This window comes from Melospiza melodia, chromosome 6 (genome assembly GCF_035770615.1).
Source record: "Melospiza melodia melodia isolate bMelMel2 chromosome 6, bMelMel2.pri, whole genome shotgun sequence".
Lineage (NCBI taxonomy): Eukaryota > Metazoa > Chordata > Aves > Passeriformes > Passerellidae > Melospiza > Melospiza melodia.
This window is the reverse complement of record NC_086199.1, coordinates 6,164,621-6,186,860: the sequence shown is the minus strand read 5'-3', so window position 1 is coordinate 6,186,860 and position 22,240 is coordinate 6,164,621. Positions and strand designations below refer to the sequence as shown.

The 22,240-nt window shown below is 46.9% G+C and overlaps 1 protein-coding gene across 1 annotated transcript in view; it reads right to left on the bottom strand.

Moving 5' to 3' along the window:
- The window catches only part of PRKCH (protein kinase C eta), a 114,731-nt gene extending 93,922 nt beyond the window's left edge, over positions 1-20,809 (bottom strand). The window contains exon 1 of the mRNA XM_063159755.1: positions 20,435-20,809. Coding sequence (XP_063015825.1) covers positions 20,435-20,794 — 360 coding nt within the window. The 5' untranslated portion in view covers positions 20,795-20,809. The remainder of the gene's footprint in view (positions 1-20,434) is intronic.
- Between the last annotated feature and the right edge of the window lie 1,431 nt (positions 20,810-22,240).

The following is a 22,240-nucleotide window of genomic DNA, read 5'->3' as shown; positions in this document are numbered from 1 at the left end:
AGATTTATTTATCCTGTGAAAATTCCTGCCAAGAAAACCTGCTTGAAGAGGTGCAAATATAATACAGATAAAAAAGGAGGTTTCAAATCTTAAATAAAACAAACAACAACTTTTGAAAGCAGGAGCTAGACCCTGCTCCTATGGTGTTACAGCAATTTATATTGCTTTTGAAAAATACCTCTAAAGCAATGAATGATTTACAAGTAATGGTTGCAGGAAGATGCTCTTTAGCATATTTGAAAAAAAAATTAATACGTTATAAAGTTATAAAGAGAGAAACACAGACACAACTGGTTCAGGGACTATTATGTTTTTGTTCTCCTTATATTTTCAAAGAAAAACAACAACAACAACAATTCTCCAGAGGGACTTTTTTACCTTTTTTCCCAAGTTATGCGCCAGGGGGAGAGGATCCAATTGCCTGTTTATAAATCCCACGACACTGAAGTTTTTTTGAAGACAAGGCACTGATCCCAACAGTAACAGTAAGAACACACTCCTTTAGAAACTTAAGTGAAATTCAAAACAAAATGTGGGGGATGTGGGAGAATCTAATAATGTCATGCACACACTGGAGTCTGCAACAGGGGAGAGCTTTCATGTGGGATCTCAGCACCTCAGGACTGATGTGCCGAGTCACCAAGACCACCCTTGGGGGGCTTGGAGGTCCTGGAATGTTGCCAGAAGTGTCTGGTGGCTGGACTTTGATCCTGCACAGGAGACAACACCTGTATGAGGACGGGAGGATTTCACTGGGATAAATGGTGCAGGGATAGGTTAATTAGAGTGTGAGACACAGGGTTTAGAATTTCTGTACAGAGGGGTCTAGAGAAGTAAGATGGAGGAATTGGGGCATGTCCTGTCCTTCTTCTTCTTAGCCTCCATTTTCTGTGGTGATGGTGGCACTTTGGGATTGGTTATTACTAAAAGTGCACTGGTCAATAAGGGTAAAAGGTATTGGGGAAAATAGGTAAATATTGTATATGTAGTTTTGGGTATAAAGACAAGTGACCGCCCCGGGGGCTCTCAGTGTGCTCATGGCTGGCTGCTGTGCAGACCTCTGTCGGGCCGAGAGAAAATCTTGTAGATAAAAAACTAATAAACACTGAAGATCGAGAAAACACCTGAAGCCTCTTCTCGTCCTTTGGAGCGCAGGCTGCCCAAGGCCATCCCCGAGCCTTTCCAGGTCATTAAAACAGCCGAGAAACCAACACTTTCATCCACACCCTCCTACAAGTGTGGGGCCAGAAATGGCTGGGCTGGTCAATGGGCTGAGCAGAAAATGTGAAGGATGCCCAGACCCTGCCAGTGAGGGTCCCTTTCCTGAGGGCACAGAACACGCCGAGCGTGGGATGACTCTGAGCTACCACGAACAGCAAAGCTGCTGCAACCCCCAGTGCCAGCACATGGTGCCAGGGGAGATGCCAGGCACAGAGAAAAGGCTGCTCTGAGCCTCCCTGAGCAGAGAGAAGGGGCAGGAACCCCCCAGCTGCCTCCCACAGCCCGTGTGAAACCAGAATTGTGTGGGCAGGACGGATACTGCCTTTCCCTACCACAAGCACAGCTTTAGCTCTGCTGAGCACAATTAAACCTTAATTATTCACCATGCATCTTTGTAACAGCGTGCCAAATACCATCATGTCCAGTCCATCACTGTATTTTCCTTCCAACTCCTCTTGTCTTCCTCCTACAGCTAGTTTTTTTTGAAGGGATGGGAAGGAAAATCACAGATTACTTTAATTTCCCAAAGGCAAATGCTGACATCAATGCAGGACCACTAAATTAAAGGATGGCAAATGCAGGGCTTCATTTTCAGCTGTCTGAACACTTGATTACAGCAAATCCACCCCTGCTCACATTCAGTAGCTGCTATCAGGCTATCAGCTTTGCATATGCAAGGTATGGAAATCTGCCTGCAGACACCTGTGTGTGCAACTGCAGGTAAAAGAGACAGTGGGACAGGGTCTCTGCTCTTGTGGGGACTTCAAAGCATTGATCAATAACCAAACAACAAAAAATCTTCTATTTCCATTCAATTAACAATGAGAATATATCAATAAACCTCAACAACCAGTTATTACCAGCAAAACAAAAGTCTTTCCATAGCTGTAGAGCTGGAGTTGCAAAGGGATGATCCTGACAGTTCATGTTTTAGGTCTATCACTGAGCACACAACACAGGAATTGCCCTTCTCTATCTCCAGGATCTGGAGATTACCAACAAGAGTATTTTCTGTCTCCTACATGAACCCAACATAACTTGGCAGAAAACACAGGAAATTGTGCCACTTTTTCTGTTTACAGTTATAAAGAAATAAATTCATTGACTGGTGCCAAGTAGGCAAGTTGGTGGCACTTCCCACATGGAAACATTCCAAGGGCCATCACAATGAGATGCTGGGCAGAGCTTCCTCAAAGTGAAGCAGAGACACAGATGTGCTTAGAACTGAGGCAATGCCCCCCAGGAAGGAAAGAGCAGTGCAAAAGCAAGCCCAGTGCACACCAGAGACCTGGGTTTGGCCCAGAGAGGAACAGAACAGCCACCAGGCAGAAATACAGAAGGAGAAACAAAAATATTGGGCAGAGGAGCAACAACAGTTCTCTCAGTCTTGAGAAGTCATCCAAGGCACAGCACTCACCTTCAGCTTTAATTAACCTCCCTAACAAATCTAGGCAGACTTTATGAATCATTTATGACTTTACATCAAGCAGCACAGTCTGCACATGGTCTGAGGTTCTGTGTCTCGCTGGTTGCCCAAGGACCATCACAGCACAGCTACAGCAGGACAGAATTTAGGGGTAACTCAGGGGCAATCCAGCAGCAGGCAGAGTCCCCAATACCCTGTTCATGGGTCCAACCCAAGGAGAAGGGATCTCTAAACCAGCTGCATCACTATGCAAAGACCCCTCTGCAGCTGTGTCCCCAGAACTTTGCTCACTCACCTGCTTGTGTTGTTCTCCACTATTCAGTGCTGGGAAATATTTTCTCGTTATTCATAGGCTTTATTGCATAATTCTAAACTTCTGAGAAATTATTCTCATTTGAGTCTCCATTAGGTGTGTCACTATTTTTAAAATATCTTCCTACTACATGTAATTCATTTGGTGTACTGCTGCTTTTCCATTTTTGTCCAATAGCTCTTTCTTCTTTCTAAAAGCAGGCCACAGCAGATGAGATCATGAACCATTAAAATCCATTAGTCCTCACGATAATCCATCAAATTTCTCAGCACCTCAGGTAAAAAGGGGAAAGGTCACAACTTTCTCCTACTCCAACCATTTCAGTCAGATACTGAGAGACCAAATACCATCCTTTTAACAACAGCTAAAAGTTAAGTCCTGGTGCTGCAGCAAAAGGCAGTCTGATGGAAAAGTTCAGTTATTTATGATGCTTGATCACTAATAATGAGCACTGTAAGCTAAAAAAGGAGGATTCTGGAGTGAGATGTGCTCAGCATCTCGATGCCAGGAAGAAGGGGTTCCACAACACAACACAGAGGAACAGACACAAACCAACAGCTCTGCACAGGGCCTGATTTACAGACACCTTCCTTCTTCTCCCCTTCCTTCAACACCAAGTGTTGAAAATACTTTACTGATCTTTACTGCACTGGGGACAGCTGGAACCCTAAAAAGTGGATGTAGAAGTTTCAGGCAGGCCCACAGTGCTGGCTGTCACCAGGCTGCCATGGGGGTGTCACATTCCCACAGTGCTGGAAGCCAACATGACAGAGGGAAGGAGCAGCACAGGAGATCGTGCACTCCAAACACAGCCCCCACATCCAACCCTTCCCACACATCTCCACCCTTCCAGCCAAAGACAGCAAAGCCCCTCTGGGTGCTGAGCACATCTCACACCATCAGTTTCACAGAAAAGGAAAGCCATGCATGGGGATGGCAGGAGCAGAGGTAGAAACAGGGATTTGGGTCTTCCAAAAACAGACCTAGCTCGCTGCACAGCAGCCACACTGCTTGGAAAGTGCAAAGGAAACCCAGCAAAACCCACAAAAACAACGTGAACCTGGACTCCACAGAAGTCCAGACATCAAGAAGAATCAATTGCTTGAAAGCACCAGAATTCCCAGTTTTTTCAATGACTAAAGTCTTGAGCTAAGCGATTGAGGGGCACACACCACCTCTGTCAGGATCACAATGAATTAATTTATGTGCAGGATCAAGTTACCAGCAATATTTCTGGCAAATCCTAAGATTTCAAATGGCATGTCTCAGGGGCATGCCAGTCTTTAGAAGTAGAGCTCCCAACACAGCTCATATTCCCATTTACAGTGCTAATCCCATTACTCATCCTTAGTGAGGATACAAAAAGGAGAGATTAAATCCAGCAACTTTAAACCTTGGCATGGGCTGTAACACCATGGGAAAGCCCAAGCACCTCAGCTCTGATAATTCTTCCCAGATCTGGAATTGATCACAGTGACTTCCTCCTTCCTCCTCTCACTTCCTCACCTGGCAGTTTCTTAGCACTGAAATTAAGGACTAACATTTATACCCAGTCAGTATTAATCCACCACAACCCCTCTCCATATTGCAGCATGATCTGCCCAATGATTTGAGACAGGGGAGAAAAGCAAACTATCAAATATGAGCGGCATGTCACAGGAGAGAACCTGCTTGGGACACAAGGAAAGATGACAAGAAAGGTTTAAAAGTACTTTAGCCCACATACTCCCTCTCCCATTCCCTGCCTGCCACTTGTGGGATTGCCCCATCTCCCTGGTACACACATCCCAGAACATCATGTAAAAGCACCAGCAGTTTCTGGCTGCACAGCCAATTAGATACTTCCAAAGGTACAAAAAAAAAAAAAAAGGAGTGCCAAGGCATGCACTCCCCCAGCATTCCTGAAGGTATGATGCCTGCTCCTGCTGTCCAGATGTTACTGCTCATGTCTCTGCTGCAATCCCATCAGGGCCACTGCTGGGAGCCACAGTCAAGTGGCAGCAAAAAGAATGTAGGTTGCAGCTGACAACACCCAGAAAGGACACACCACTGCCAACACTTGCTTTGCCAAGTTAGATCATATCCTATTTGTACAGTGGGTTATGTTTATGTGCTTGGTTTTCTGTTTGGGCTTTTTTTCCTTTTTTTGGTGGGGATGATGGAAGATTACAATCAAAATATTTCTGTGAAACAGCAGTTAGAAAAAAGGGTGCAGAGGTGAGGTTTTTCATGAGGAAGGACAGTGGGTTGGACATCAGTACCAAAAATAATAGGGAAAAAAATTGTCCTGAAATCCTGAGGCATTACAATAAGAGACAGACTGTCCAAGACCAAGCAATTTTTAGTCCTATCAAGTCTGTGATTACAGTTTTCCTCATCTACCTCATGAGAAGATGATCTCACTGCCCACTTGTGACCATAAAGTCAGAGCTGTGACTCCAGCACTGAGGCTGAGGCAGGAAGGAGCTGCACAGCCCTGGCCTCCAGCCCTCCCCAGCCACCGGACGGTGACGAGCTGCTGTGTCACTGGGACACGCTGCTCAGCTGACCCAGCTGCCTCCTCTCAAGGACAGCAGGCTCTCCAGGGTTTGGTGAACAACTGGAACTGACAGGCAGCTCCTTGGGACCTACCAGCAGCACGCTGTCACGTAATTCCCCTTTCTGGTATTTCTTTTTCCCCTTCCAAAGTGTGGTTTCGAGATGAGGAACCAACGTGACCAAGATTTACACCTTGGATTAAATAAACCAGAGGGTTGGGACACCCAGAAAGGGTATGCAGAGGAAAAGGTCAGAACATGGTTGGAGTGGTTTTGCTGACAGGTCAATGGAGAATATAACTTGGGTGCTGACCACATTTCCCATTCAAAACTCAGCATGACCCACAAACCTGCAGATAAACTTCTGCTCTGCAAACAAAGCTTTTGCTGAGGATTGCCACAAGCCCCAGCACATGGCAATCCTGGGTAAGCCAAGAGCAGGACAGGCTCACTTACAAAGCCAGTCGTATTTAGGACAACTGTTGCCATGTCCCCTCCTTGACAAATGTTTTAATGTTTTGTTTCTTTGTGAATGGAAGGTCTGGCATTTTATCTGTGCCAGAGTGTTGCATGTGTTTTATATACAAACACATATGCTTTTAACTCCAGCACACTAATGTGTTTAAAGTATAAATTCCCTCCTGGAGAAAAGTACATCCCCACCTGGGTGGCACAGCTAATGTGGACCTCATGCTCCTCTTCCTGCAGACAAACAGCCCTTGCTGTGTGCAGGGACACGTTCCTGTAATTCCCAAAGCAAGATTTTAATCACTCTGGGAAAAGTCACATCAGTTTTAGTCTCCTACCTTAATTCTCACCAGCTGAGGACAGAAATCCCTTGGACAGCATTTATGTCCTCTGAAAATAAAGTCAATTCACTTCCTTCTTTAAGATCTACCAAGCCCTGTAATACAAAGCCAAGAAGCCACTCAGTTCCTGTCCTCTCAGCAACCACCTTGGAGGGAAGTAAATTAAGAGATCCAGGCCCTTTCAATGACTGATCCACATTCAGTGAAGGGAACCATTGCAAACACACTTCTCTAAGAAAGATAAAAAAACACCTAACACTGTTCAACTCCCAATACACATTACATTGGAAGAGCCTGAGATAAGATTACAGTAGTGAGGGGTTTGATGGAAACATAAAAAAAAAAAATCATAAAACACTTTCATTTGGAAGGGACCTCAAAGATCATCCAGTTCCAATCTCTGGCCATGGGCAGGGACACCTTCCACTGGATCAGGCAGCTCCAAGCCATGTCCAGCCTGGCTTTGAACAACTGATCCTGGAGTTGCTGACTAGATCTTGGCCACACCACGAATTTCGACTTTTTGTGATTCTAAAAACTCCTCTTGCAGAGGAGCAGAGTTTGAAAGGCTTCTGGGGCATTACCACACATGAGCAACATGAAACAGGGGGGTGGTTTCAGATACTGAGATACAAAGTCTGAACAAGTACTGACCCACTGGAAAATTCACAGCAGAGATGGAAAGATCTGGTACTCTTCAAACACCTACATGTTCTGGCTGTGGCTTTGAAGCAAGCCACAACAGTGTCTATTGTAAAGAGCACAGTTCCTGTGGAAACACTTGCTTAATATTGTCAGAGATGGAGGAAGAAGAAATGCTATAGGTGTACAGAATTTTACAACTACGCATTTACTGGCTAAAATATACATATCTATTCAAAAGAGAAAATATTCCTTATTGTTAATGGCAAAAAAACATTATCAGGCACTGAAACTGCATGTTTTTGTGCAACTGGAGTAATTAAAAAAAAAAACCAACAAAACCAGCAAACTCAAATTCCATAGAATGGTTTGGAATGGACTTAAAGATCATCTCATTCCTACCCCAATGCCACAGGCAGGGATACTTTACCTAGACCAGGTTGCTCCAAGCCCCATCCAACCTGGCATTGAACACTTCCAGAGATGAGAGATCTGCAAATTTTTCTGCAAATGAAATTTCCCCCAACCAGAACTATTCACATAAAAAGATAGTTTAGTCAACCTAGAAATGAACCACAAAACTTATACTGAGAAAATGCTGATGAGCTTTTCTGAGGTCACAAAATTTTTTCAGAGCAAACTCTCAGAAGCCAAATGCAGGGACACCAAGGGCTACTTAAAACCTGCAAGCTCAGTTACTCTTTTCTCACCTAATGTTCATGTCCAAAACAGGAACAGGAGCTTCAAAAATGTTGCTAAAATAAGAATTGCATTGCTTAAAAACAATGAGTATTGCATATGCATTGCTGAGGCAAGTATCTTTGCACCAAGCTTATTTATATATAGAAATAACATCAGTGACCTCGTATTAATCACGGACACAGCTTTCTCCAGGACAAAGGGAAATGACAAACTTGCAAGGACACACCAGAAACCTTCTGAGATCACATCCACATAAGCCAAAACATGTGACAACTTGAATGATCTTTTGCTCCTCCTTGAAGGAATCCACTCAGGTCTTGCAATATTATTCTTGACTAAAATCAGAATCATGCAATTCTAAAATGAATCAATCAAGTGATGATTTTAGATATGGCTTCCACTCTCTCTTCTGAGCAACTTCTCAGAATTTCTGAAGCTTTCAATTCTAAGAATTTTAACCAAGATAGGGCTAACCAGAAAGAACATAACCAGCCAAAAGGGTTTCTCCTTGCTAGACACAGTGCCAAGCAAGAATTAAAATGAATGTGCATCGTGTCCTGTCTGTGCCACAGCACACAGGCAGCTCCACACCACAGCACCAACATCCTGCTCTCCTGCAGATGGGCAGCCACAGGCAGTAACTCTCACCCAAGATGGAGAGGAGAGGAGAGGAGAGGAGAGGAGAGGAGAGGAGAGGAGAGGAGAGGAGAGGAGAGGAGAGGAGAGGAGAGGAGAGGAGAGGAGAGGAGAGGAGAGGAGAGGAGAGGAGAGGAGAGGAGAGGAGAGGAGAGGAGAGGAGAGGAGAGGAGAGGAGAGGAGAGGAGAGGAGAGGAGAGGAGAGGAGAGGAGAGGAGAGGAGAGGAGAGGAGAGGAGAGGAGAGGAGAGGAGAGGAGAGGAGAGGAGAGGAGAGGAGAGGAGAGGAGAGGAGAGGAGAGGAGAGGAGAGGAGAGGAGAGGAGAGGAGAGGAGAGGAGAGGAGAGGAGAGGAGAGGAGAGGAGAGGAGAGGAGAGGAGAGGAGAGGAGAGGAGAGGAGAGGAGAGGAGAGGAGAGTCACAACTCCCAACACCCATCCACAGGAGCACAGGTAACCTCAGAACAGGGCTTGGTACCATAGTCATCAGAAAATGCTGGGGAAGCACAAGGTTGATGATAGTTCATGCTGAAGGAGGGTAAATATTAGAGATTAGGAAGAAATTCTTCCCCCTATGAGGGTGTGAGGCACAATTTGGTCAGAGAAGCTGTTGCTGGCCCATCCTTGGAAGTGCTCCAGGCTAAGGTGGATGTGGCTTGGAGCAACCTGGTCTGGTGGAGGGATCCCTACCATGGTCCTTTACAGCCCAAACTGTTCTGTGATTCTATGAACTGATAAATCATTAACCGAGTCCTTTGATAGATAAAAAATACAGGGAAAAGCCATGCTGGCATCAAGCTTTGACCAAAAGCAGCTGAAGGGCCCCAGCTGCCCCAAAATTCTGCTCCCGCCTCTTCTTCCGGCCGCCACCGCTCCCGTGCAGAGGCAGCACAATGGACGGGCGCCTTCGCACGACTCCAAAACCACAGCAAACAGCCCCCCACACTGACTGATGCCTCACTGAGGGTTTCTTTAGCAAGCTCAGCTGTGAAATGGGGTAGGAGAGAAGCAGAGACTCAAGCAGGAAGCTCTCTGCCTCTCATGCTGCACAGCGACTGCCCATGGGGCAGAGGAGGGCAAAAACCTGCTGAGTTTGTGCCCTCCTGGATCTGCCCTGCACAAACTGCCAGAGCCCAAAAGAGCTGAAAAAGTGCTCAATCACATTTTAACACAAAACTCATTCCTATGCTGGCTGACTTCCTAAGTATTATATTAGCCCAGATGGAGAGGATCATACTAGAACATGAACCTGTTTTGTCTACAAGGGGCTGAAAAACACTCTGTGAGGATGTGCAGCATAGCCTGGATTTTTGATGCTTTATTCCTGATCCTCCAGAATCCAAGGGTCTGCTCTTCATTTCAACACTGTCACTCCCAGAGGATGGCAAGCCCTAAGGATGTGGACACAGTGAGTCTTGGCCTGCAGAGACAGCTCCTTAACAGTAAATAGGGGGGGATTCCACTGTGCTGTAGGTAGAGCTGGAGAAATCAGGCTCAACCTGTGCAAATGTGCCAAAGAAACTTTTATCTATTCCTTTACCATATATTTTGCCTACATCATACCCTTTTTGTCCCTCAAAGGGAAAGAATAAAGCTCCACAGTCTGGGCTCATGAGAACAGCTCTAGAGCTTGCTCTTCTCTTGGACATGAGCATGAATTTGAAGATTTAGGTTTTGATGAATCATTCAGCAAGAGGAAAGCAAACATGCTCCTTTTTAGAACGAAGGAAACGGGGGAAAATATCATTTCTATTGGCAAGACAGGCTAGATGTTACTCAAGCTAATTGAAAGCCTGTTCCAAATGAGTTACTATCATTAGGTATTGATAGGATTATTGTAGCAAGGGCAGTTTTTGATAGGGAGATGACTTATCTTTTCCACCCAGTTCTGCTCCACTCTAAGCTGAGAACAGCTTAGTTTCTTGTAGAGTAGCTACTAAATAACCATAGTTACATCCCATTACATTAAAGAAAACTAAATAAACCAGCATTTCTTCTTGGCTGCCACATCAGGAGTCCCTTGCAGAAACAAGGGACAAGCTTCTATAAAAGAAAACTGGTTGCAGGGTCATTTTCAACCATCTCCAGTAAATCCTCCTCCCTTACAAACCAGTCTGGTGAGCAGTTCCTGGGAAGTACCCAAAGCTGGACTTATTACTGCTACTGAGTAAACAGGTAATGAAGGGATAAGCATGGGGCTCCATGTAGAAAACTGATTAACAGCAGCAATACTCCCACCAAGCCCTATTAGGAGATGGAGGCTCACCCTACACAAAGCTCTGTAGCTTCTGTATTAGCAGTGTGTTCCAATGAGCAGCTTTGACAACAAATCCCACCATGGATTTGGACTGCACAGGAATGTTTCCTCACATGGTTATATCTTCTTACAGGCTCAGGAGCAAACTGCCTCAGAGAATAAATTTTCATTGAATACATTAATGTGAGATGCCTCAGTCAGTGAATGACCTAGATAATAAACTCATTGACAGAAGCCAATTCCTTCCCCTTTCTCAGAGCACCATGGGCACTCTCTGTGCCCAATAAATAATGTACAGCCCAGCCAACATTATCAACTCTTGTTGCATGCAAGAAGGGGGAAGGAAACGTGTCCAGTTCTTCTCCCAATTCGCCAATGCAAAGCTGGCAGTGTAATTCCATCGAAGGCATGGGGAATTCACTGATGTGAACCTCACAAACAACACCAGAAGCAAACACAAACACCAGGCTCCTGTTCTGCTGGAATCTCACAGAAAACACAGGCAAACTTTTTAAAAACAAGTGAGAAAGGAAAGAGGCAACTTTCACATTGATGTTATTAAAAATTGATGCCAGAAAGAAGTGAAGTATGGAAAGCTTCATGTTTGTGCCAGTTTACATGTGAGGGAAGGTTAACATGTAAAGCATGTAGAATTTAAGAGAATTGAAGGATATGAGATAGAATAAATCATGCTGAAAATCAATCCCAAATTTCACTCTTGGAACTCTATTTTTCCTCTGCTCCTCAGCCCTGGGGAAAAGGCCAAGAAGCTATATGTCCTTGTTTACCAAGAAAGCAAACGCAGGACAAAGCAGGAATTCAAACAGGACAAGCTAGTCTCGCATTAGTCATTCCTGATTTAAACAACCTTTGTTATTCTGAAGGAGCAAGGCCCAGAACTGAATACATTTAGCATGGGTGAGCACACTGACCAGTCTAGGTGGAGAGAATCCCTCCAGGAACTAAGTCACACATTGACAAGCCAGCTCCAATGCTATCAGAGACAGCATTGATTTGCAACTATTTTGTCAGACAAAAGCACTTTGGAGCACAGACATCCCATGCTGACTTTTACTGTCACAGTTAAACTGTCATCCTCTTTCCCATCCTGACTGTGGAGCCAGCCAGCTCCAGAGAGCTGCCACAACCCTAAATGATCCCTCTGACAGTGCACAACCCTAAATGATCCCCTCTGACTCACACCCACAGCACCCAGCACCACTGGTCCTGCTTGAACCCACTGCAGCATCCATAAGGCTGTGAAGGGTGGCAAACATTTTTCTATCCAAAAATGACAAAAGGATTCCCAAACTAAGATGCCACTGTTATCACAGGAGGTTTAAGACACTAAATTTAGCAAGTGGAGATGTACATGAAGAATTTAATTTCCAAGGGATGTCTTGCTCACATGACAGAGTAAAATTAAATGTACTCATGAGAAAAAATGCAAAAGACCATGCTATGGTAAAATGCAGACTGATGGCAAGGAATTAAAAAAAAAATAAGAAACAAGCAAAGGCAAAACAAAAACCACAGAGCAGACCAGAGTGTGAGAGAGCTAGAAACCAGAGGTGGTGTTAGAGAGGTGTGAGCTGCTTTTTCACACCAAGTGAGACCAGCTGGCGAGTCAAAAATCCTGTCTCTGAGAATGGCTAACATAGAATATATGAGAGAAAGGCAGGAAAAACACCACAGTGTCAGATCTGGAGGTACCAGCTCAAACCTCTCCTCAGCCCCTGGATGCACATTATCAGACAGTCTGTCACTGTCATTCTTACTATTAGATGTAAAGTCCTGGGACAGCAGAGATCCACAGCCTATTTCTCACATCCTGTCCTTTACTGCCTCATTCTGAGAGATTACTGGGCTCTACTGATCTGTTAAGTGATTTCACACTGCAAATGATTGCACTGATCTTTTTTTAAACATACAGCAGACATGCAACACTCATACAGCAAATCACACATTTAGAAACGTGTCCTGCATGGATGCATTTTCCTCCTCTCCCCATTCTGACAGAAATATCTGTACTGCAATAAAAAGTAAAAAAAAAAATAAAAATAAGAGAGAAATTCCACTAAGGCTTAAATAGCATTCTCATGTTGGTTAAATAAAATAGATTATTTATTCTATCTCCCATTTCACAAACTGAAGTCAGCTACCAAAGCTGCCCAGCTTGTGTTTCTGCAGCAATACTTCATCTCCTGCCTGTTCCACAGAAAGATCCCTCCTGGAAGGAGTCTGGAGAGCTGCCACTGCATCACTGACACAAATACAACCAACTCACTCACAAAACTCAAAACTTACCAAACTGGGCAGGTGAACACCAAGAAAAAGCCTTTAAGTAATGCCATCTAACAGATTCATCCCTCCCTTCCTCCATCTTCCCCTGCCAACATTTTTTTGTGCTGGCAAAGCTCCTGGGTAAGTACAGTGACAGCAGCTGGGTTTCAGTTCTGTGTGAGCTGTGCTGACCCAAAGGGCAGCTCCACACCACATGATGGAGCACAGAAATTCCCAGCCAGAGCCACGGAGCTCCAGCCAGCAAATGAAAATCTTATCCCAGACCTGACATCCCAAAATTCCTGTGGCTTTGCAGCCCAGGACAGCATCTTCCCCAGGATGGGCTTAATTGCTTTGCAATGTGGCACTCAGAGGAGGTAGCACAGAGTGTGTCATTTGTCACACAGGTCACAGGCATCTCATCTCTGTCTTGAGGGCTGCATCTGAACACAGAGCACTGATGGGCTGGAGAGCACGAGGCTTTCTGGAGATGCAGTGGGTCTCGCAAGGAAAAACCAGACAAAAAAATTATCCTGGAAGTTACCAGAACAACTGTTGTGCCTGCAGCCTGCCCCACACTGGAGGAGCCCCAGGACAGAGCAGCCAGGGAGCAGGGCCATCAGCCGGTCAGACTGCTCTGGCAGCCTGTGGGATGGATCTGGACATCGACCACATGCCTCTGCTCCAGCACAACAAGGGCACAAAAGGTCTTGCAGGCGCAGTGAAAAAGCAATTTTTTCCATCACCTTGGGCCCAGGACAGACACTGAGTGTCAAGAGCACAGGAGTTGCTGAGGGGTGCTCGTTCCCACGCAGCATTGCTCAAACGCGACAAAAGCTGGCTCACATCTGCTCGTGGTGCTGGCTCCTAAATTAAAGCAGAATGGTTTCCTCAGCAATTGACCTCCCTAAGTGATGAGAGCATCTCATGATATCAAAGCACACAAAAATATCATTGGCATTGCAGAAATACAGTTGCTTGTCTGTTTACCCTAAGTGGCTTAGCAATGTTAATGGGACGCTTCTGCATGCTCTTTGTTCCAGATACACATTTATCTTTGATATCATTATTCTAAAGCAGGGCTTTCCCTCACAAGCAGCCAGCAGAAGGGCATGGCTTGGGGGAGGAACAGCCACGTGGTGATCTCCACCAGGACACGGCGCCAGGTTAGTTATCCACAACCCCAAACTGGGTCCAGCACGGCCCTACAAATAGCACAGGGGTGGAGCAGGCAATCAGAGCAAAGATTGCTCATTGTCTCCAGAAGAAATTAAATTTGCAGCATGGTCTGACATGTCTTAACTGCATGCTTAAATAGGATGAAGTCTGGGAGGCAAGAAGGTGCAATGGCTGATCCAGAATCCTTATAAAAGCTGCCAGTAATTCATTTCATGTGGCAACTCTGCTGTTCATCTTTTTCTCCATGGTTACACAAAAGGCCCCCAATTTCCCCCAATTTCCTGGCTGTATTAGCAAAGCACAATAGCTAAAGCCTAAAACATCAAAGGAGCCTTGATAGTTTGTGAAGAAAGGGTGGGAGTGTTATTCACTTCAGTAAGGGATATGTTTTTCATATTGAATTACCCTGTAAATCAGTAGACTTTCTAATGGCATTTCAATAGCTCAAATGGTCCCCTTGACAATCCATTCTGCAGAGTTTATTGCCTATAAGCTCAAAATGGCCAGAAACCAAATCATTACTCAGAAAATACTCCAAACAAAAAGCCTCTGACAGCCTGGGTGAAACGTGCTTTACTAAAAGACCTGTGGAAAAAGCTAAATATAAACCACCAACAGGGTGAGGTGGGGCCAGCAGGGCTGGGGACAGAGCTTCCTGGGGTGCTGGGCTCGCTGGTGCTGCGGTCACCCTGCTGCCCCCTCCTCCTCCTCACAGCCTCTCTGCAAAAAGCAGCCCCAGGGCTGCAGGTGCAGGTCTGCAAACACCTTCTCATGAGCTTCTAGCACGACCAAAGGCAATGTGGGCATCAGCCCTGGCTGCCTCTTCTCCCTCCAACCAGGGCTTTCAACTGGTTCAGCAGCAACACCATCAGCAGGAATGTAAAGGTGCCCCTGGCATCAAAGGCAGTCCCCCACTCCAGCCAACCACATCAACAAGGGCTTGATGGAACCACAGAGCAGAAGGGACCCTAAGGACCACCTCATTCCACACCCTCTGCCATGCACAGGGACACCTTCCACCAGACCAGCTTGCTCCAAGCCCAATCCAGCCTGGTCTTGAACACTGCCCAGGATGGGGCACCCACAGCTTCTCTGGGCAACCTGTGCCACCCTCATTGTCAAAAACTTCTTCCTTACATCCAATCTAAATCTCTCCTCTATCAGTTTAAAGCCATTACTCTTTTGCTGTCTCTCCATGCCATTGTCCCTTCCCCAGCTCTGTTTTAGCCCCCTTAGGCACTGGATGGTGCTTTAAGGCTTCCCTTTTGCCTTCTCCAAGCTGAAAAACTCCAACTCTGCCTGTCCTCATAGCAAAGCTGCTCCAGCCCTTTGAGCATCTTCATGGCCTCCTCTGGACTCCCTCCAGAAAGTCCATGTTCCTCTTTTATTGGGGGTCCCAGGGATGGATGCAGTACTCCAGCACCTCATTCCAGTCACCTCGAGGTGACTGCCACTGCTCTTGGTGGCAAGAGTACCCAAAGAGTGCCCATTACCTGAGTGACCATCTCCCTCCAGGTCACTGCAGCACCTGATTGCCTGGACTGTCCTGCCTTGTCCTGCACTCCTGGAATTCTGGCTCTGCCCCAGGCACAGAATTTCCCCCCTCAGCCACAGTCCTCGATGAATGCAGTGACATCTTTGAGGGGGACAGGAACACTGTCACTTCACTGCCTCCCAGAAAACCTTGAGAGCCAAACCCACCTCTTGCTGCACTCAGGTCAAAGCCAGGACATGAACTCCAGTCCCACACCCCCCTACTGGTCCCAGCCACTGGAAACTGGCTCTTCTCATGCTTGGGTCAAATCTTCACACTCTCAAGCAAAGTGTCCATGTTCTCCAAGGATTCTCACAGCTGCCAGCCAGGCCTTTTATTGGGGAGGAGCAAGAAACAGGACTCCAAACAGCTCCACTTCTGATGCTGGAACAGGGCAGTACGTGTGCAGCTCTTTGTGACAGTCAGCTGTCTCATCTGCCTCCATCAGAACAACTGTTTTTAGCATCACACCCCCACAGGCTATTGAACACCTGACAAATAGCAACAATTTTTCCCTTGGTTATCACAGCCTCTGTTTTAGGATGCAGGGCACTCTCAGGTAGTCGTGGTGCATGGGTCTGTTGGCATTTTGAGGGTATCTCTTCATAGGGCCAAAGGACAAATTTATGCTAAAGGAAAGAAAGAAAAGCTGAAATTCCAGCAGCTTTCAGACCCACCTTACCTTCTGCAGTGGGTGTTTCTCTCCACGAGTCCTATTCAACATAGTAACTGCATATCAGTAATAACAATTACAGAAACAAGGCTTCCAAAAAGTTAGGGAAGGAGCTCATTTTACTCAAGCCTAATTAACATGGCAGTGTGACCTTCACACAGATCAGAGATCAGCACTGTGTACATCACTGTCATGTGCATGGAAAGAGAAGTCAAACGGACTTCACCCCAGCCCGCTCCTGCCCTGTGGATGGAGACACCACTTATTCCACCTCTACAAGCTTAATTTATCTCTGCAGTTGCACAGACACAAAATACTGCACCACAAAATCCTCTGTCAAGAGCTATAAAGTATTTTGGCTTCCTGAAGCAACTTTTGCCCACCCTGCAGTCAAGCAGGAGCCAAAAGAAGCAGCAAACATATTATATTTGACCTGCAGTACCCTGCCTCTCTCTCATGGCCATGGTGCTCTGAAGAGAAGGTGACTTATCTTTTAACTCTTGAACTTCACATTCAACAAACACAATTGTATATAAACACGGGTAAAACATGATTATTTCTGCCTTAAAAAAATAGGGAAGGATATAGACAAAAGAGCTGAAGTGAAGGAACACACAAGAATTGCCTTAATCTCTTCCTGCACACGAGCAACAAACTCATCAGGAAGTTGTGACTGGCTCACTAATCTTATAGCCCATCTGTTATGTGATTTCCTCCAGTGTACTCTCATGATTTGCTACTTCAAGATCAAGGTTTAAATGTCTATTCCTTGTTAAAGTCTTACAAATTATGGCATCTCCGCCCAGGGACTAATAATTTTTACAGTCGTGAATAAATAATTCCCTTGTAACAATGCCATTCAGTATCTGTAAAGAGTGTTTCCCCAAGGTTAAAAATTACTTCAGCTACTACATAAAACTCAGGTATTGTAAACATCTCCCATTTCAGCTATACTGAGTACTCCAGTTGTTTCACTGATATATGACAGCTTTCTAAACTGCACTCAGTCAAAGAGGAGATAATACCTTTTTAAAGGTGCATACGTGAAGTAAAAAGATCCTAGCACAAGCTAGTGCAGAATTAAATGCTTTCATGAGGCAAGTTTCAGCCCCAATGTAAATCCCAGCAAACAGCTCCAGAGAGCAGGCAGCCCAGCTCCCTCCCTGCACCTGGTCATGCACACCTGGGTAAAATGCAACCATTCAGGTTTGCACAACCTCACACCCACACAGGCAATGCCTACCAGAGACAACATGGCACTGGGGAGATGGCACTCAGCACTCTGAAGGCACGATGGCATTTAACTGACAATGTTGGTAAAAACTGCTTTGCTGAAACCTGACAAGTTAATATAAGAAAGGGGAAACACCAAGAAGGATCTTGGAAGTTAATAAGCTCTTGCAAATTTGATCTGTGGAAAATTAGTCAAACGTGTGTAACAACAAACTCATAAATTAGAAGATATCCAGACCATGCTAATGTGTTTATTAGAAAGACTTTGGAAAACAACCCAAATGGTTGGAAGGAAAAAGGGTCAGTTTTGAAGTCTCTGAAACATGAATTTTAAAGCAAACCATGAACAGAGAACACTGCCCCAGCAGCCAGTGGGATGACTCAGGTGTATAAGCATTACTGATGAGACAGCTCATGTCCATACACTTACTCATCTGCATAAGTGTTCAGGTCATAATTGCAGTGATGTACCTGCAAGTCATCTGGGAAGCACCAACTCTTACACACCAACTGCTCCTCCTTGCCTCTCGCTGAAACCTCCTACAGTTCTCACAAAAGGTGCTGAACAATGTTACAACTAATCACATTTTTTCTTTTTTTTTTTTTTTTTCCCAGCAGGAGAAAATCCATGTTTATAAACAGAGCAGCATGAGCCTGAGAGCTGACAGCAGCCAACTGCCCTGTTTGCCTGTTATTAATCACTTGGATTTTACCAAAATACTGTCTGACCTGTCTCTGAAAAGTGAACATAAAAGTTCTATTTCAAATCAAAATGAAAAATTGTGCACAGCCAAGTGAGCATAAGCCTGGTTAAACTTGGGAAGATTCACTCCTTAGCTGCCTATCTGTGCTTTTATTTTGGGGATGGAAAAAGGACAGAAATGAAGGATTTTGGAGTGGAGGTGTTTCAAATCATGTACATTTCCTTGTGGTGTTTTGCATTGTGCCAGCAGCTCGTAGACCTTGGGTTAGTACAAACCAGCATTTCCTCTCCTCCTGATTACACAAACTCCCGTGACAGCCTTGCTGGATTTATCAAGACATATTAAATTATCAGGGCAAGATGCTGTTCCCTGTCATCATGTGATCCAGGCTGCACGCTATGCGAGATGCTAACAAAGCAAATCAGAAGGGAGGGGAGAGAGAAAGGCAACAGAAGGCAAACATTTGCTCATTTCCCTCTAAATCCACCCCAGCTGTAAGTTTCAGACATTCATTTAAAGGGAGAGCAGCAGCTCTTAACCTCTGTCTACATGCCCAGATATAAAACCAGTTTACATCAATCTAGTTAAAAGAATTCACTGGTTTCCCACCCCCTTGTACCCATCAGCTCACAGGTACAGGAGTTCATAAAACACACGTCTATCCTGCAAGGATTAGAAACTTTTCCCTCACCACCAGATGAATATTTCAGGCCACAGTCTGCATCTGCCCTAAAAATCAGCACTGCAGGATGGACCAAATGGAAGAAATGTACATGCATCCACACCAGCAGCAGTATTATGATAGGTATTTTAGTAATGTAAATAAGGCCACCACCTTTGCAGCAGAGCAGTCCCACCCCATGTCACCAGCTCAGTGTGACCAGGACTCCAGCCTCCTTATAGGACTGGGCCTCTCTCAATAGCAACTCAAATATCAAGAAAACCCTCAAAAACACATAGCTCTACCCCAAGCTCACTCCTCTGCCTGGCCTGTGGGGTCTGTTCTGTATTTGAACCTGGTTTAGCACAAATCCCAGGAGCAGAGCAGACACTTTCCAGGGGCACAGGTAGCCTGGGAAGCTGAGCATGCATCCACCAGGCAAAGCTCATGCCCTCAGCTGTGGCTGGGCTGTCAGGAGGAACTCCTCAGCTGAGCCATCAGAGAACTGCTGGGACCTTTCTGTCTGACCCAAAAACCCCATCAGGGACTGTCTGAGAGAGAACAGCTCCACTGCACAAACCTCACGTTCATCCATAAGGTACCTAACTAAATGGCCCCAATATGCATTAATTAATCATTGCCTGTTATCACCCCAAAGGTGCAGCATCACACCTCAGCCACAGACCGAGAGCAGAAAGTCCCAGCATCCTCCCCAGTGATAGGATCAAGATGTTTATCTGTTCTCTACGCTGTCAGCCTCAACATCTGGTTTTATTGTGGTGGTTATCTGACCGCATATCCTGAACTTCTCAGCCTCAGAAAGTTTATACCCATCACAGCCTTGAACATTCTCAGCTCTTCTGCACCTTCTCTACTCAGAATAAATGCCTTTTTTTATTAAACTAACTCTTACTAGCAAACTGTCTGGATCAATGCAGTCACCTTGTCCTCCTTTACAAGACTGGAAGCAAAGGTACAACTTTAGAGACTGTACTGTTTCTGTCACCATCAGGACTAACCCATAAATGAGGTTCTCTGGGCTGCCTACAAGTGACATTTACCTGGAAATTAACTAGAATTAGCTCAGAGTGAAACTGCACTGACCCCGAGCAGCGGTGTACATAACAGACACAAGACTAGTCCTGCCATTCTGCTAAGAAGTCAAAGAAATCCGCATGCACACATCAAACTATTGTGCAAGCATGTGTAGAGCAGGGCAGAAATACATCCAAGCCAGGTATCCGAGTCTCCCAGTGCGCCTCTGTGCGCTGAGCGAAAGGAGGGAGGAAACACCTTTGTGTGAATTTGCTGGTGTCGTTTGCAAGTTACGTATTACAGATCTTGTCTCCGTTCATTACAAACATGAGGAGAGACTTCACAGGAGAGACTACAGCGTTCTCACCCTCAAGCTACGACAGCTGAGGGTCCTTAGGGTCCTAAGGAACAGCAAATGTGAAGCAGAGGGACACAAACAGACGCGTGAAGGAGCACACCTGTGTACCTGCAGACACACACCGGGCTGCGTGTCTGCGGCACAGGCATGCAAGGACAAGCCCCGGCTCCCCGAGCGCCCTCCATTCATTCCCAGAGGAGTCTCCCAGAGGCTTCTCCTCCGCACGGGTACTCACCCAGCCCTCGAAGGTGTCGCTGGGGGCGGCGGAGCGCAGCAGCTCCTGGAAGTGCAAGGTGCAGTTGGCCACGAAGTCATCGTAGCCGATGGGGGTGTCGTGGAAGACGGAGAGCTCGATCTGATGGCCGTCGGTGACCGTGGCCGAGAACTCCTCGTTGTAGGTGGGTTTGTTGGTCTTCTGCTTGGTGCTGGTCTGCCCCACGCGCACCTGGTCCACGCTGACGGTGACATAGGGATCCAGGAGCTGGTATCCCTTGCGGAAGAGCGAGTGCCGGAGCGACCAGCGGGTGGGCTGCAGCCCCACCGCCTCCCCGATCCGCACCTTCAGGTACCCGCTGAACTTCATGGCTCCGGACATGGCCGCGCCCCCGGGCCGCCCGGGAGCCGGGAGGAGAGCCAGAGCCCGCTCCCGCCGGGCGAGGCTCCCAGCCTCTCCTGCCGGCCCGGCCCGCCGCAGCCCCGCCGCGCCTCCTCAGGGGGCCGGCCGGCGGCACCGCGCCCGCCCCCGGGCCCTGCCTCTGCCGGGGCTCCGGAACCGCCCCGCCCGGCCGGGCTGCTCCTGCCGCGGGGGAGCGCCGCGATCCGGCTCGGGGACACCGGGGCGTGGGGCGGCGGCGGGCGGGGAGGAGCCGCGGGGAGGCGCCGTGAGGGCGGGGAGAGCTCGGCCGTGCCCGGCCCGGTGCTGCCGCCCAGGTGCGGCCCGCAGCGAGGAGCAGCCCGTACCCTGCCCCGACCGAGGACACAGCTCCGGGGGCAGACTCTGGGACACCCCTGAGGGGCTCCGGTGCTCCCCGTTCAGCACCTCCCGGAAAGGGCTGGGGCTGCGCCCGCCGCTCGGACCGGCGGCCCGGACGGGAGCGACCCGGGCCCAGAGCCGGAGCAGCGCAGCCCCCGCACCTCGCCCCGGGCAGCGGCGCCTCCCCGCCTCGCTCCGCCGGGAGAACGAGCGCCGAGAGCAGCAGGATGTGTTCGGGGGTTAATTGCGGGTGATTAACGCGCCTGGCACTCGGCGTGCAGGCTTGGTTCTAGGGTGGATTGTCTTCGGGGGTTTGATCGCACTTAATAAAGTCGGAATTTAATTAGTTGTAATTGCTTTGTAGATTTCGCAGCAAAGCGGTGCGAACTGGGTAGGGAACAATGAAATCCTGCCTTCCCGGTGGCATTGTTCAGCCGGCATCATCTGAATTATGTTGCACTCCGTAAGATGCGGTCCTTTGAGTGACCCCACCGCAGCTGGATGGTGCCAAGAGTGGCTGACAGCTTGCAGCCTTTTTAAAAATGTATTTCTTTCTTTTTTTAATTTTCTTTTCCAGACCACTCCTCTCAGCTCAGCTCTGCCATCTTTCACATTCCCTAGCAGACCGCCTTTGTTTTCTCCTATCCCTTTCCTCGCTTGCCCCCTTCTCCACGTTGTTTTCTTCTTCTAGAAGTCCAAGTTTCGCAGGAGCACCAAGCCAAGGCTCCTTCCAAGCCTCAGACAGAGCAGGTTGTCTCTGTTTGCCTCCTCTGGAGAGAGCAGGTGGAACAGGTTCAGTAATGTGATCACTCCTCACATGGAAGCAACTGTTCTGCCAGAAAAACTTGTAGACTCTTAAATCAGACTTCTGACAGGTCTCCTTTCAAGGCTTTTAAGTTCTTTGCTCTGTCACTATTAACTGGAGAAGACAAGTGTTTTAAGATTTTTTTTGAGCTTGGTTAGGACAGCTCATCCTGAGGAGGAATACAGGCTTAGTTTTAGAAATTGCCACCCCAGGTTCTGGGATTTTGTTTCCAGGGATGACCAGCTCCAGATCATTTAACATGG